The sequence below is a fragment of the Pieris brassicae genome, chromosome 5, assembly GCF_905147105.1.
Source record: "Pieris brassicae chromosome 5, ilPieBrab1.1, whole genome shotgun sequence".
NCBI lineage: Eukaryota > Metazoa > Arthropoda > Insecta > Lepidoptera > Pieridae > Pieris > Pieris brassicae.
The window spans coordinates 6421119-6435381 of NC_059669.1; the positions used below are offsets into that span (position 1 = coordinate 6421119).

Genomic DNA, 14263 nt, shown 5'->3' on the forward strand with positions numbered 1-14263 from the left:
TTCACATCAGGTGAGCCTCTTGCCCGTTTGCCTGCTATTACATTTAAAAAAAACTACAAAATTATGGGTTAATTATTTAATTATGTAAGGTTATTTTAAGACACTAATAAAATTGAAATAGACATACAAAGAAGATAAATTTGGAGTTGCTTTATGAAGATAAATTATACAAAAAGTACTCCACTTTAGTCAATAGAGACCAGTTCTAGAAAGCATTTCCTTTCAATACAAAACATGTACCTGCATGTATACATGTATAGAAAGTATTATAAGTGTATTTTTATAGAAAGGTACAAACTCAAGCGTAGCAATGGCATTAGAATCATTAAAAAATGATCTTCGAATGTAACTTAAAATTTTAAACTTGCATAACATTTTTGATCGAGCTGAGTAGCCAATTTCTACAAAGACTGTCTGATACTACAAGATAATTTTTTGCAAGATTTGTCATTCATCGATCCTCAAAAACCAGTGTACGGCCTTACTTAGTTGCAACAGAAAACATGCAAATTATTGACAATTAATACAGGGAATTAAAATTAGATGTTCCCGTGTCTAATTTATAGTTAACTTCAAATTCGACGACTTAAACTTTTATGGTGGATACATTTTGAAGTAAAGTCAGCCGAATCTATGATGCAAACCAAAGTATGCAATAGCAGTTTGTCCCTATTTGTGAAACAAATGACAATACTACCTTTTTCAAACGCCAAAGCAGAAAGAATATTTTCCTAAGTTACTGCAATAACTGGAAGAAGAAAGTAGCAGATTTGATTCTGACGGAAGTATGATCAAGTTAATGGACTCAAGAGCTTTATGACAATGTTACAAACATAAAGATGAAGAATCTTAAGTTTATTATTGTTTTAATTATTTTTTTGTAGAATTTAAAAAAAAAAAATTGTTTCGTCAATTATTGGTGGTTTCTTTATAATTTTTATTCTTGAAGAGTTTAATCAAGAAAACTTTCATGTTTTTACGTTGTAACACGATACAAAAAAAATATAATAGATTTTTAGTATTTTCTCGTTCCCTTTTGGTAGAATTCAGCAGCTTTTAACCTCCACAAGCAGTAGATTGGTCGTAGTAGATGGTCACACTACAGTGATAGCTTACAGAAATTTTTATGTTTTATGTTTTTGCTAGTTATTTCTTGTTACTGAAGAAACAGGGTTATGAATTAAAACATCGTTATTTATATTATTTGTGCAGTTCTTCACTATTAGAAAAGTATAAAAATCAGAGGAATGTGATTTATTTATAACAAGGTGCAGTTAAGTACAAGATAGTGAAGTGTTCCTTTAAAATGCCTTTCAATTTTTTATGTTGTGTGAGGCCTGGTGTTGAAGACATAGTAGAATTAGATTATTCTCATCAGTCCTTGACAGATGTACCCACAGACGTTTTTATTTACGAGAGAACTTTGGAAAAATTGTTATGCCAGTGTAATCGTATCACGGAGTTACCACGACAATTATTCATGTGCCATGGCTTAAAGTATTTAGATCTAAGTGATAATGAGTTACAAGCAATACCATCAGCCATTTCTTCATTAGTTAATTTACAATATCTGAATATTAACAGAAATACCTTAGCTTCCATTCCTGACAGCATGAAGGCACTCAAACATTTATTATTTTTAGATCTTAGTGTCAATCCATTAGAAAAGTTGCCTGATACTATCACTAATCTTATAGCCTTACAGGAATTGTACCTTAATGACACATACCTTGAATATCTTCCTGGAAATTTTGGACGACTTGCACATTTGCGTATTCTAGAGCTTAGAGATAATTATTTAATGATATTGCCGAAGTCTTTGTCTAGATCCACAGAATTATTAAGATTAGACATTGGACAAAATGAATTCCAACAGTTCCCTGAGGTTATTGGAAGATTCTTAAAATTGAAGGAATTATGGATTGACGGCAATAGCTTTACAAGCATAACATCTGTTATAAGACCTTTAGAGAATTTAGTGCATTTGGAAGCTAGTAATAATATGATAGATGAATTGGCTCCAGAGATTGGTTACTGTACACAATTGCAAGACTTATGTTTATCAATAAATAACTTGACTCATTTACCAGATACCATAGGTAAACTCAGTAATTTGACATCATTAAAATTAGATAATAACAGACTATATTCCATTCCAGAAAGTATAGGACAGCTAAAGAACTTAGAAGAACTTATGTTGATGTGTAATTACTTAGATAACCTTCCATCATCAATTGGACTTCTAAGGAAGTTACAATATCTCAATGTAGATGAAAACATGTTAAGATTTATCCCTTCTGAAATAGGGAGCTGCAGCAAATTATCTGTACTATCACTAAGAGCAAACAAATTAACTAAAGTACCACCTGAAGTTGGTCACTTGACCTCATTAAGAGTTCTCAATTTGGTGAGAAATTCTCTTAGTTTTTTACCACAGTCTTTACTGAATTGTGAAAATTTAGTTGCTCTTTGGCTCTCTGAAAATCAAAGTAAGCCATTGGTACCCATGCACTCAGAGGTGGATTCTCATACCTATGAACAAGTCCTATCCTGCTATCTTTTTCCACAAGTTTCCTTGGAACCTATTGAGATAAAGATAGAAAAAGAGAAGCCTGAAACAGGTGATGCACAAAATTCAGTTAGACACATCAGTTTTGTTGATATGAAGCCCACTGTAAAAGTTCCAGAAAAGGGTGGACAATTGCGACGTGCACCAACTCCCTATCCAAAAGAACTTAGAGCTATGGCAAAACATGCTAGAAACATTCACAAAGATGGAGCTCAAGATGTTGCCCCATTGCAAAACCCTGTTCATATCAAAGCTGCAAAAATAACACCAACCTTGCAGCAGAGATTTGCTACTGACAATCAAAAACAAGAAATAAGCACTTCAGGCAAAGACAATACAAATCCTACAAATCAAGATCCTATGAATGTGTCTGTTTATGATAATCTTCCTATTGACAATAATTATGACAAGCCCTTAGATCTTGCACAAGAACAAGATAAAACATATAAAAGTGTAGACCATGCATTATACTCTGAGAATCAAGTAAGTGAGGTCAATAATTATAAAGATGATTCTTCTACTTATTCATTGGCCCCTACTCACTATAGCTTTAGTCAAAATGACAAGTACATACGGCAAGATCCAAGTCGGAGCCCCAGTTGTCAAGTCCAACACAGTAATTATTTAGAACACGAAAGTTTTCCACCGAATTGTGAAGATAGCTATAGAAATTGCCCTGAAGAATCTTGTGAACAAATGCAGAGATTAAGCCTTAGCTCACAAGATAGGCATTGTGCTGATGAAGCTTTGTTAGCATCACATTTCAGGGATACATCATATGATCCAAGATGTATGGTGGACAACAATCTTGGGTGTGATCCAATATACAGTACAAAAGATACATGTTATGGTAGAACTGACGAAAGTTTTCATGAATCAACATATCGGGGAGAAACATATTCATCTGCAAGAGAAAAACTATTTGGGCGTAAAAATTATGATGTTTTTAACTACCACCCTAATGTTATTCGGCAACTACCAAGCCCTCGGTTACATACTGTGAGTCAAATTGTAAGCTCATCAACAATGCCTAATATAAGTCATTATAATAATGTCCGTTCCAGCCCTAGAGAAGACTTACATTTTACTACAGCTATGCATACAGCATCCTCGGCTAATGCTAATATGTATGATTTATCATCGTCTAGCCCAACATATGTTGCTACACAATCACCTGAACTCTATTCTCCAACTGGACATACAAATGACACAAACCCCTATCGTATGACAAATACGCCTTTGGTATCTGATGATGGTAGCTTTGGTCATTTACAGCCAATGCTTCCTCAAAATATGTATGATTTATATGAAGCAATACCGGCTTCCTCTACTGAACCAAATATAATTAGTAGACACAGCCCTAGTGGGCCTGATGGAGGGTATATGCGAGGCCAGCCACCACCTTATCATATAGCAGCACCATATACAAAACATGCTCAGTATTTTAATGGAACTGGTGAATAGCCATACGCATGCCAGTGGCATAAAAGGCACTACTAGTCTCTTGGTATATTTATCCTTAATTTAGGAAAAACAATTAATTAATTGTGATATGTTGTATGAAATTAATATTTAAATATTGTAAGGTGCTACGGTATGGAACACTGGTTTGTTATTGAAATTATTTTTATGGAAATAGTTTAAACGAAAAGGATAAAAATATAGGTACTTCTAAAGTACAATGTGTATCAACTATGTTGTTTCATCATATTGTTGAGAAAATTAATAATTTTAAAATTGAAGTTAAAATTATCAATAAATTGTAAGTGACATAACTTGTTGTTTTATCCATTAATGTAGTAATTTGAAGAAAAAAAATGTAGTTTGATATAATATTAATAGAGTTGCAATTTAACAATCCATGACAATTTAAATATAATAATACAAGTAAAATTAAATTTTATTTTACTGCATTTTAGGTGTTATATATTATATGCATATGTCCAAGGTGATTTAAAAATAAATATGCACACAACAAAAAATTTTCGCGTATTTTACTGTTACTATTTCTTAATTTTGCCTGCTCAACTATAAAATGCCAAAACATTTTATACCACTTTTATAAAACACTATTACTATTGTATAATAGATATATTACAATGATGTTACATAAAATATATGTATGTTATTTTAAAATATTTGATATTGAAATCCCCATTTGCTATTTTATTCTACAATTATTGGAAAGGTGCTCAAATTTCCAGTAATTTTATAGCTGTAAGTTCAATCAAATCTTATTTGGTACCATACTTCATATCACGAAAACTTTTTTCCTCCACTGTTACATATATGATTTTTTAGAATTATTTAATATTTCCTTATTCAGCTTGTGTATAATTGCTGTAATATGTTACTTACTCTTACATTACTATTTATCAATTTTAATCGCCTGCAGTATTATTATGTGATATAACAAAAATAAGCAGTCGTTTTTATCAGGCTTTTTTTGTATGGAAAATGTATTTTTATATTATCTTTTTCAAAACGTATATTTTATTTAGTTCAAGCACTTTTTAACATTATTATTTTTGAAATTTTGGCAAGATGCAAAACAAGTATTTTTAATTACAAAAAAGATAATACTTATTATTTTAAAGTGAACTGTATTTTTCATATATTTCTACCATCTAGTCAATTCAACTACCAATACGAAAAAGTAAAAAAGAAATTTTAGAGCAATTTCTTTCCGGATTAATAATTTATTTACTTACCGAAAAAAATATTATTGAAGTTCCGAATGAATAAGTTTTTTTTAATGAATACTTTGACACGCTAATATTTTTGTATTATTTTGAAATTACGCAATTGTAAATTTATGATGTATGAAATTCGTCGTTATGGTCTACCATCGTCTTTTTAATACGCAGTTTTACATGTAAATTCATTCAGTGGCAAGGAAATATAACAAATTCATTGTTATCCTATTGATATGAAGTTAATTTCAACTCGTTATTATTCACGGAACAGATAAATAAGAGTAGAAGGATATATTATTCAACCGCAATCCTACCACAATAGTGATCTTAAGGTTTCAGTAAAAATTCGATTAAAGGCTATTATTTATTCTTATTTGTCTATCCCGTGTTATGTTTATAAGATATAAATATTCATTGTCACAGCTCCTAAAGACTGAAAACATAAACACTAAACATATCATTTATATAGATCCATAATAAATCACAATGCATAATATTATGAAGTATAATGTTGTACTCTGTGAATTAATATTTTTTTATGTTTGTCTTCATCTATTTAGCACATAATACTAATTACTATAAGTTAATACGAATTATTTTTACTATTTTTTTACATACTATAATGCCTACTTGTTAACTTCTTAAATTATCGTCCAGTATATTTCCGCCCACTTACATTTTTTTACCAATTTTTTACATTTTCCACGTTATTCACTTGAATTTTTTAAAATTATTGACGATAACCTCATGGTTGCATATAAAAGAATTAAAATCGTTATAGTTCATAGTTGGCAATAACTGTTAGCGAATTTAAATCTAAAATAGTAACCGACTGCTTTATTACCAATGTGTATTTTTAATATAGTTTTAACGAATTTTTTGTAAATGTAATGTAATATTGCAAGTAGTCTTATAAGTACCTACTGTGTAATATTTTATTTTATTGTTGAAAAGTATTTTATTTAGCAGCCATATAAAAAGTTAATGAATTATAATTTATGAAGATTATTAATTTCTGAACTTATTATATTAACTACAGGGACATCACTAACGTACAAAATCATAAAATACGTATTGTGTCGACAACATAAATTATATTATAGTATAAAGCACAATTATAATTGTATTGTAAATGTAATATTTAAAAATATTTGACAAACTAGGTGTGTATGTGGAAGCTAAGAGGCCAACTTTCTTTAATGTAATCTTGGTTATTTTGTATAAAAACTCGGTCCGCCATTTTCTATTAACTATTTGACCCGCTTTTCCATATACGCCTAGTAATTTGTTAAGCAGTTTGTATCACAAGCCAATGGTTTTGTAAAAATTCATAGTTACGCACTTGTATAAATCAAAATCACTACGAATCTAGGATTGTTGCGATGAGAACAGTTAGTTAAATATTTGTCCTGTAGGTGAATACCAAAAACTAGAAAATCGGATGTAGTCCGATTGGAAAATCAGAAAATTGGTAGCTAAGAATAAAGTTTATTCTTATTTTACGTAAATTATTAACAGTTTATAAAATGTCGTATAGTTTAATTGGATTTGTAGGGTCACAATAAAGTGTTTTAAATAGAACATGTTTTTTATTATCACAATCCCTGAAAAAATACAGACTAATAGCATAGAGAGTAAATAGAAACAGTCTTATACTAATGAACAGGACCTTGATCTCTTGAACAAAATTGATTTGGTTTTAAGAAATAAAGCGTAAATCACGTCAAGCTTCTGCATTTCGTGTCCACCATTTGATTAAAATAATTTTAATTACAGTCGTACAGGTTATATTGCAGGCCACATGAAGAGTTAAATACCACCAAATCAAATTAACGATGTAATAAAGAATCTTCGTACAGTTATGATTGTTATTAATTTTACAAATAATAATATAAACGGGTTGTGGAATAAGTAATAAAGTTGGTTCCAGACTTGCGATAAAATGTTATATTTTTCAGCGGCACACCCAATTTGCTTGTTCATAAAATTAGTTCAGCGATTTTAGGTCATCAGCTAACGATTTGTTACTAAGTAATAACGAGCAACAGGTATTACAAAGAGACTAGGTTGAGGTGAGATCGCGTTTTTAGTTTTAATTACCTGTATTTTATGTAAGATCGAAAAAAAATCTCGTTATTTGCTTTATTTATTATAAATTAAACTATTTACATAGTTCTTATTTTTATACTTCTAACGATAATTTAGATTATGTATGTATGGGCACATGCCTGCGTCTGTGACGTTGATAACTTTTTAAGGCAAGTAAAACAGCCCCAACCGTCTGTAACACTATCAGAAACAGTTATCTTATCACCATATAGACTACTAAGCGATATTAAAATTAAGATAAATTATTAAGTCGAAATATGATTCAGGTATATCATTTCGTAATAGGTCAGCACATAGTACTTAAAATCTTACCTATCTATGTTAACAATTAGCATATGACACAAATTTTGGCTGTTAAATTCTATTGCACACTTTGTTTACATAAAAATATTATTTTTCTCCAAAAATTGAATTTCTCCAAATTTCTTCGTGTACCTACGCTAATAAGGCTCGTTACATTATTTTTCTCGCTTAGAAATGTATGAGCTTGATTAAAAAATACTAATACTAAATATTAGAAAAATAGTAATTATTTTATTTTAATTTTGAGTTCTAAATAACTTGATGATTTTGGATATTATAGGTAGTTATGTAAATGTCGCCCTATTTACAAGAATCCAATTCAAGTTGTCTTCTAAAATACATTCTTTAAAATGATAGAAATTCCACATCGTACCAAGTTAGAGGAATTTCGATAGCTATAGCCCATGTACAAGTTTGTTGCTTTGGTATAAGCTATCGATCGAGTGCGCGCGCCGAAGATATTTTCTACTCTTCCAGGAACCATTACAAACGTCAGCTGGTCACTGAAAATCTCTTTACATTTAGGAAAAAAGATATCGAGTGCTCGCGTACCTAATATCGGCTCTAGGACCAATTGTGAGTTCTATTAAGCTATAATGCCGGGCGCCAGGCATAAAATCCTGGGTCATGTCCTATCAGGATTTTGTCACAAAATGAACAGACGTAAGCCTCTGTATGGAGATTGCCTAGATACACCTCTGAACAGATGTCTCACTACGTTTGATATCACCTTATTAGGTAAGCAAACAACACATCAAATAACATCTACTTCCTATTACCTTAAGTCCCTACTCAAAACGCCAATAGCTAAGGAGTATTGTATATATGTTGTAGTTACCCTTTGCTATAAAATACATAGTTGCGCTTTGCTTCATCTGGCACTGAAATTTTAATCCATAGAATATCTATGCATATTCATGCTTATTTCTGTTCAAATTTCAGGTATTGGACATATGGTAGGAGCTGGAATTTACGTTTTAACAGGAACAGTAGCAAAGAACATGGCAGGGCCAGCGACTGCGCTCAGTTTTCTTTTAGCTGGTATAACTTCGACACTAGCTGCTCTTTGTTACGCGGAATTTGGAACTAGGATACCTAGAGCGGGGAGTGCTTACGCATATACGTATGTTAGCATTGGAGAATTTTGGGCCTTTATTATTGGATGGAACATTGTGCTTGAATACATGATTGGTAAGTTTTATTCATTGGAATTATAGAATATAATATTTGTAATACGATTATTACGACATGTAAATAATTTTATGGCTGATGTTTCAGTTTAATTAGCTCCAAATTTGGCCTAATGTTGACCACATAATGATTCCATTTCAGGTGCTGCTTCAGTCGCTCGGGCTTCATCGGGTTACCTTGACGCTCTATTACACGGAGCCATTAGTAACGCTACAACATCAGTGACGGGCGAGCTACACGAAACTCTTTTAAGCAAATATCCCGATATTTTAGCATTTCTTATTTGTATCATAGCTTCCCTTATTCTCGCCGTAGGCGTAAAAACATCAGCGTATATAAATAACGGTCTGACTATCTTAAATCTCATTGTCATATCTCTTGTTATTTTCCTAGGTTTCTTCTACGCAGATCTTAGCAACTGGTCTGACATTCACGGTGGTTTCATGCCATATGGTATAAGTGGAGTTCTAACCGGTGCTGCTACTTGTTTCTATGCATTTGTCGGTTTCGATAGCATTTCAGCGTCTAGTGAAGAGGCAAAAGATCCCACTCGATCCATTCCGACAGCTACTATTTTATCTATGGGTGTAGTTGGCATCGGGTACATTCTTGTTGCCCTTGCTCTTACACTTATGGTACCCTATACACAAATTGACGTTGATGCCGCCTTGCCAAAAGCTTTTGAAGCCGTTCATGCTAATTGGGCTAAATATGCAGTGGCTGTTGGCGCCATTTGCGGAATGACCACCACGTTATTAGGATCTCTGTTTTCCCTACCTCGATGTCTCTATGCGATGTCGGCTGATGGTTTGTTGTTCGGTTTTCTTAGCGATATGAGTAACAAATCGCAAATACCAGTTTCCAACCTTATTATATCAGGAATCTCATCTGCTTTGATTGCTCTTCTGTTTGATTTAGAGAAACTTGTAGAGTTTATGTCTATTGGTACATTATTAGCGTACACTATAGTGAGTGCTGCTGTTATAATCCTTCGATATAGACCAGCACCTCCAACTGAAGACAAAGACTTCGGTATTCCTCAACTAGAATCTCCAGGAGATCGTGAAGACAGTTCGGCAACGGGAACGCCTGGAACAGATGCTGGATCTTCTTCATCAGAGGTATACCAATTATATCTACTATTACTATACATTATATAAAATATAGCTTTATCAATACTACAAAATATGGCTTGATTAAATGTGTAGCGTATAAGTTGGAGGTCGTGGGCAAGACACAAAATAATAACAGTTTCGTGTCGTTTGTCCTTATCCATAATCACATCACCTATTGGGGAGCTTGAAACAATTTGTAATAACAATATATAGTTAGTTAAAATAGATATATAATATAAATAATACAATAGATAGTTAAAATAATTGGTAATCGAATAAAAAGTTATTAATCTCTCAATCTCTCAATGGAACTTCACTCTAGATGTTCGAAGCACTAACAGTTGGCCGTCTCCGACCACAATATGCCTGGCTGGAACCACTAGTAGGGGGCAGATCTCCTGGCACTGCAGTTACCAGCTGTGTCTATGTGTTCACTGTTGCTACTGCCATACTAAGCGCCCATAATCGTCTCGCTGAACATAAATTAGTGATGTGGACAATAATACCCGATGTTGTGCTGAGCCTAATTATAATTGGATGTAAGTTTACAATCTGAATGAAAGTGAGATTCAGAAACGAGACTGCGAGAACTACGACTCCCGTATGACTAAAAACATTTTGACGCACGGGAGACATATTTACATACTACGAGTATGTAGCATACAGAATGCTTAGTTTCGTTTCTGATTCTTACCCCCAGTATCGATGCACATTAATCAAGATAATGGGAAATGTATTAAGACTGGAGAACTCTATATTACGTTTTATTCTTTAAAATTCTCATCAAAACCCCGTACCTACATATTTTTTGAAGATGACAACGCTTAATTTGTTCAAGGTTATTAAATGTAAATATGTATATTTTTTTACATCAAATTTATTTAAACAAACCTATTCTAGGCCTCTTCATTATTTGGGCCCATCAACAGAGTCCAATTCGTCTACCATTCCGGGTGCCATATGTCCCGCTTCTACCAGCCGCCAGTGTCATGCTCAACGTTGAACTTATGATAAACCTTAACATTCTAACTTGGGCGAGATTCGCTATCTGGATGACAATTGGTAAGATTATACGCTTTATTTAGCACCGCAAACCAGGACGTTGTAGAATAAAGTTAACAGAACTTATAACAACTTCTCGTAAATTTTTAAAGAAACTTGGTTGGCTGTAGTTATGTGTAGCGCCCTCTATTACGTATTATTATTTGAAATAAATAAATAATTTTATTTTAAAATAATTCAATACATAAAAACGTCATAAATTTTCAGGTCTCCTACTATACTTCTTGTACGGAATCCATCACAGCAAACTAGGCGAGGGTGTGACCGGTCTTTTATCTCGCTCCTATAGCGGAAACCATACTGGTTGGGGCGCAGTGGACAAAACAAGCACTTTAGCCCGGCGTGTGGGCAGATTAGGACGAGGCAGCCGCAGTGACGACCGCAAACCAATTATTTGTGACGACGAACTCGCAAGACGGGAGCCGTGATTTTAAATGGACGTTGAAACTGGTTGGGATTTCAAATTGAGACCAGGATTTCATTAGTTTGGTATCTAGGTAACACTGAAAATCTTTAGAAAATGAAAAACAGCTTCATGTAGAAAGTTGCCAATACTTTTATTGTTTTTCGAAGACATCTTCGTTCCTCTCTTCACATCGTCGCATTCGATGGAAACACTGAGAAAAGTAGTGGGCCCATTCTTCCTTAGGGGTCTCTTCTATGGCATTTTCGTACGCTTTCACCGCATCTGTAGGGCTCGTAAAGCTAATATCTCGAATTTTTTTTTCTTTTCTTGAGTATAAATGAGTCACAGGGTCCAGGTCAGGACAGTATGGCGGATGACTCATTCACATCTCGACGCCTGCCATAGTCAAATATACACCAGTCCATACGAAGGCATTTTTGGTCGTCGGTTAAAGTATGGGGAATCCATCTGGTACAAAGCTTCCTGACGCCTAAATGTTTGTGTAATATTTTTGACCTTTATTCACACCAATGCCCAGGCTTGCCCGTATCTGCTGATGGATCACTCTCTTATCTTCCTCTATCATGGGTCGCACATCGCACAGCACTGATGTTATCTTTAGTAGTCGCTGTTAAAGGACGTCCCTCACGCGCATCATCATTGGGATTGCTACGTCCACGCTTAAACTCGTTAAACCAATTGGAAATATTGGCACGAGATGGGGCTTCATTAAGAAATGCTATATCGCAGCTTTTTATAGCTTTGTTGTTGAGTAAGCCCACAACGAGTCATAATAAATCATTGACCGAAAATTTTCTCGCGTTAGGTTCATTTTCACAGTTTTAGATTTGCCGCCAATTCACAAAAACAAATGACAAATGAATGCAATATATACTACATTAGGTTACCAAATATTTCTAAATTTGCAATTCAAAAAAAAAAATTATTAGCAATGTTTCTAACTGGCCAATTCTAAACATTTTCAGTGTTGCCCATGTATTAGAGAGTTCAGTTTAAATTATATTAAAACACATTTACTTTGAATAATATTATTAATTTAAATTCTTTTTTAAAATTAAAAAGACGTCAGGTATTATTATTCCATATTGATATATATATCAGTTTAATTTCACCCTATTTCAAGTAAAAAGTTCTAGAAACTTGAACTTAGCTGATTATATCTTGTAAGAAAATCGATTTGTCGAGATGGCAGTTCGTGGTGTTTATTATCAAGATAGACTTCTTTCAGATACAGCAGAAAGCGTCAATTACCTTTAAGTGATACGCATGACAATATTATTTAAAGGATTTTGATACTTAAAATATGTAACATAGCAATTCAACAGCCATAAAATCTTCAGTTATATAATGTGCATCTTGTCTGGGTAAAAAGGATGGCAACACATCTAAGTTGCTCGGGTTATCTTTATGGAACCAAATCTTACCACTGTAGCTACTTTACTGCCGCGCTTAAGTCGCGTCTCAACTTAAAAGTTATAAACTGAATATAAAATCTACTAGTAAAATCTATATAAAATATAATACATTTTTATATGTCTAGCGCTTTTTGAAGTAATCATAGGTTTAGTTACGATATTTCGTGGAAATTGTACGTTACGTGTATTTAGCACAAAAATATTCTTACGCACATTCATGATGTAGTTTACCTTGTTGTTGTTAATGTAGGTAAGTAATGTATAATAAATATTATTTTTAATGAATTTGGGTAATTATCTACTCGTAACTAAAACTATAGATATAGAGCAACTGTGAGATTATATATATATATATAACCTGGTCTAGCCATAAATACTGAAACAAAGTAAAAAAAATGTATTACAAATAAAATTTATTACTTTTCCAGTGTGTTAGTTGTATACATAAATATAAAAAGCTGATTCGAAGTGGTCTCCATTGCCTGCAATACAGCCCTTTAAACGTTGAGGTCAGATATCAATCGCACGCACTCGTTCCATGGGAAATTCTTCACTGCCAATCGTACGGATTGTGTTAGGGACTCCAAACTATCATCTGTTGGGAAATGACTAGTAGGTCTCTTATAGGCTACAAGTCCTAAGTCATCTTTTAAAATACGCGACATGGTTCTAGGAGTTATCTTCATCTCCCGAGATAAAATCTTTTGCTTTCGAAAATTATTTTTTCGAATTATTTCCCTTACTGCTTTGACTACCTTTTTCTTACTGTATGTAATGCAATCACAGCGAATCAGTTCTCTTTATCACCACACTTCATTTTAATATCGCAAAATATTGTACCATGTATTGGCGCCAAAATGAGAAAACCCAATGAATAATGATATAAAAATGACAGATTCTAAATTCAAATGTAATATTTTGTTAATTTTCAATTGTATTTATGGCCAGACTAAGTATAACGCTTAAATAGAAAATCCAAATATATGAGAGGATTTATGCATAAAATCTTATTTATCATAATTGGTCTCTTTTAACTAAGTGTTTTAGTTAAAACGGCGCAATTAGATCGTCTTGACATAACTCGACATGGCGACTATCGTGTTAGCGAGAAGACGCCGAGTCATGTAAATAATGTAATATATTCGCGTTTATATCCGTTAAAGGAATATTTATTAACGATGCATTCTTATAACACTTTATTTAAGGTTAAATATTCTATAAATATGTTCATATTTTCTGATCGTGTTTTTTCCTACAAGTTAAGACTATTTTTCCTATTATCAGACAGAAACGTGTTTTTATTTAGTTGTTATGACATAAAAAAAGTTGAATATTTACAACAGTTAAATACGTTTGAAGCCGATTAAACTAACGAG

The 14263-nt window shown here is 32.8% G+C and overlaps 2 protein-coding genes across 2 annotated transcripts; both read left to right on the plus strand.

The window, feature by feature from the left end:
* The first annotated feature begins 1122 nt into the window (after nt 1-1122).
* On the plus strand, nt 1123-5042 carry LOC123710177 (protein lap1). The gene has a single exon (XM_045661931.1). It carries the CDS (start codon nt 1307-1309, stop codon nt 4031-4033), a length of 2727 nt encoding a protein of 908 aa, XP_045517887.1. The 5' UTR covers nt 1123-1306; the 3' UTR covers nt 4034-5042.
* Nucleotides 5043-8167: 3125 nt separating this feature from the next.
* On the plus strand, nt 8168-12109 carry LOC123709782 (cationic amino acid transporter 4). Its single transcript, XM_045661322.1, has 6 exons — nt 8168-8415; nt 8620-8868; nt 9010-9989; nt 10306-10522; nt 10884-11045; nt 11253-12109. Exons 1-6 carry the CDS (start codon nt 8274-8276, stop codon nt 11471-11473), a joined length of 1971 nt encoding a protein of 656 aa, XP_045517278.1. The 5' UTR covers nt 8168-8273; the 3' UTR covers nt 11474-12109.
* The last annotated feature ends 2154 nt before the right edge of the window (nt 12110-14263 follow it).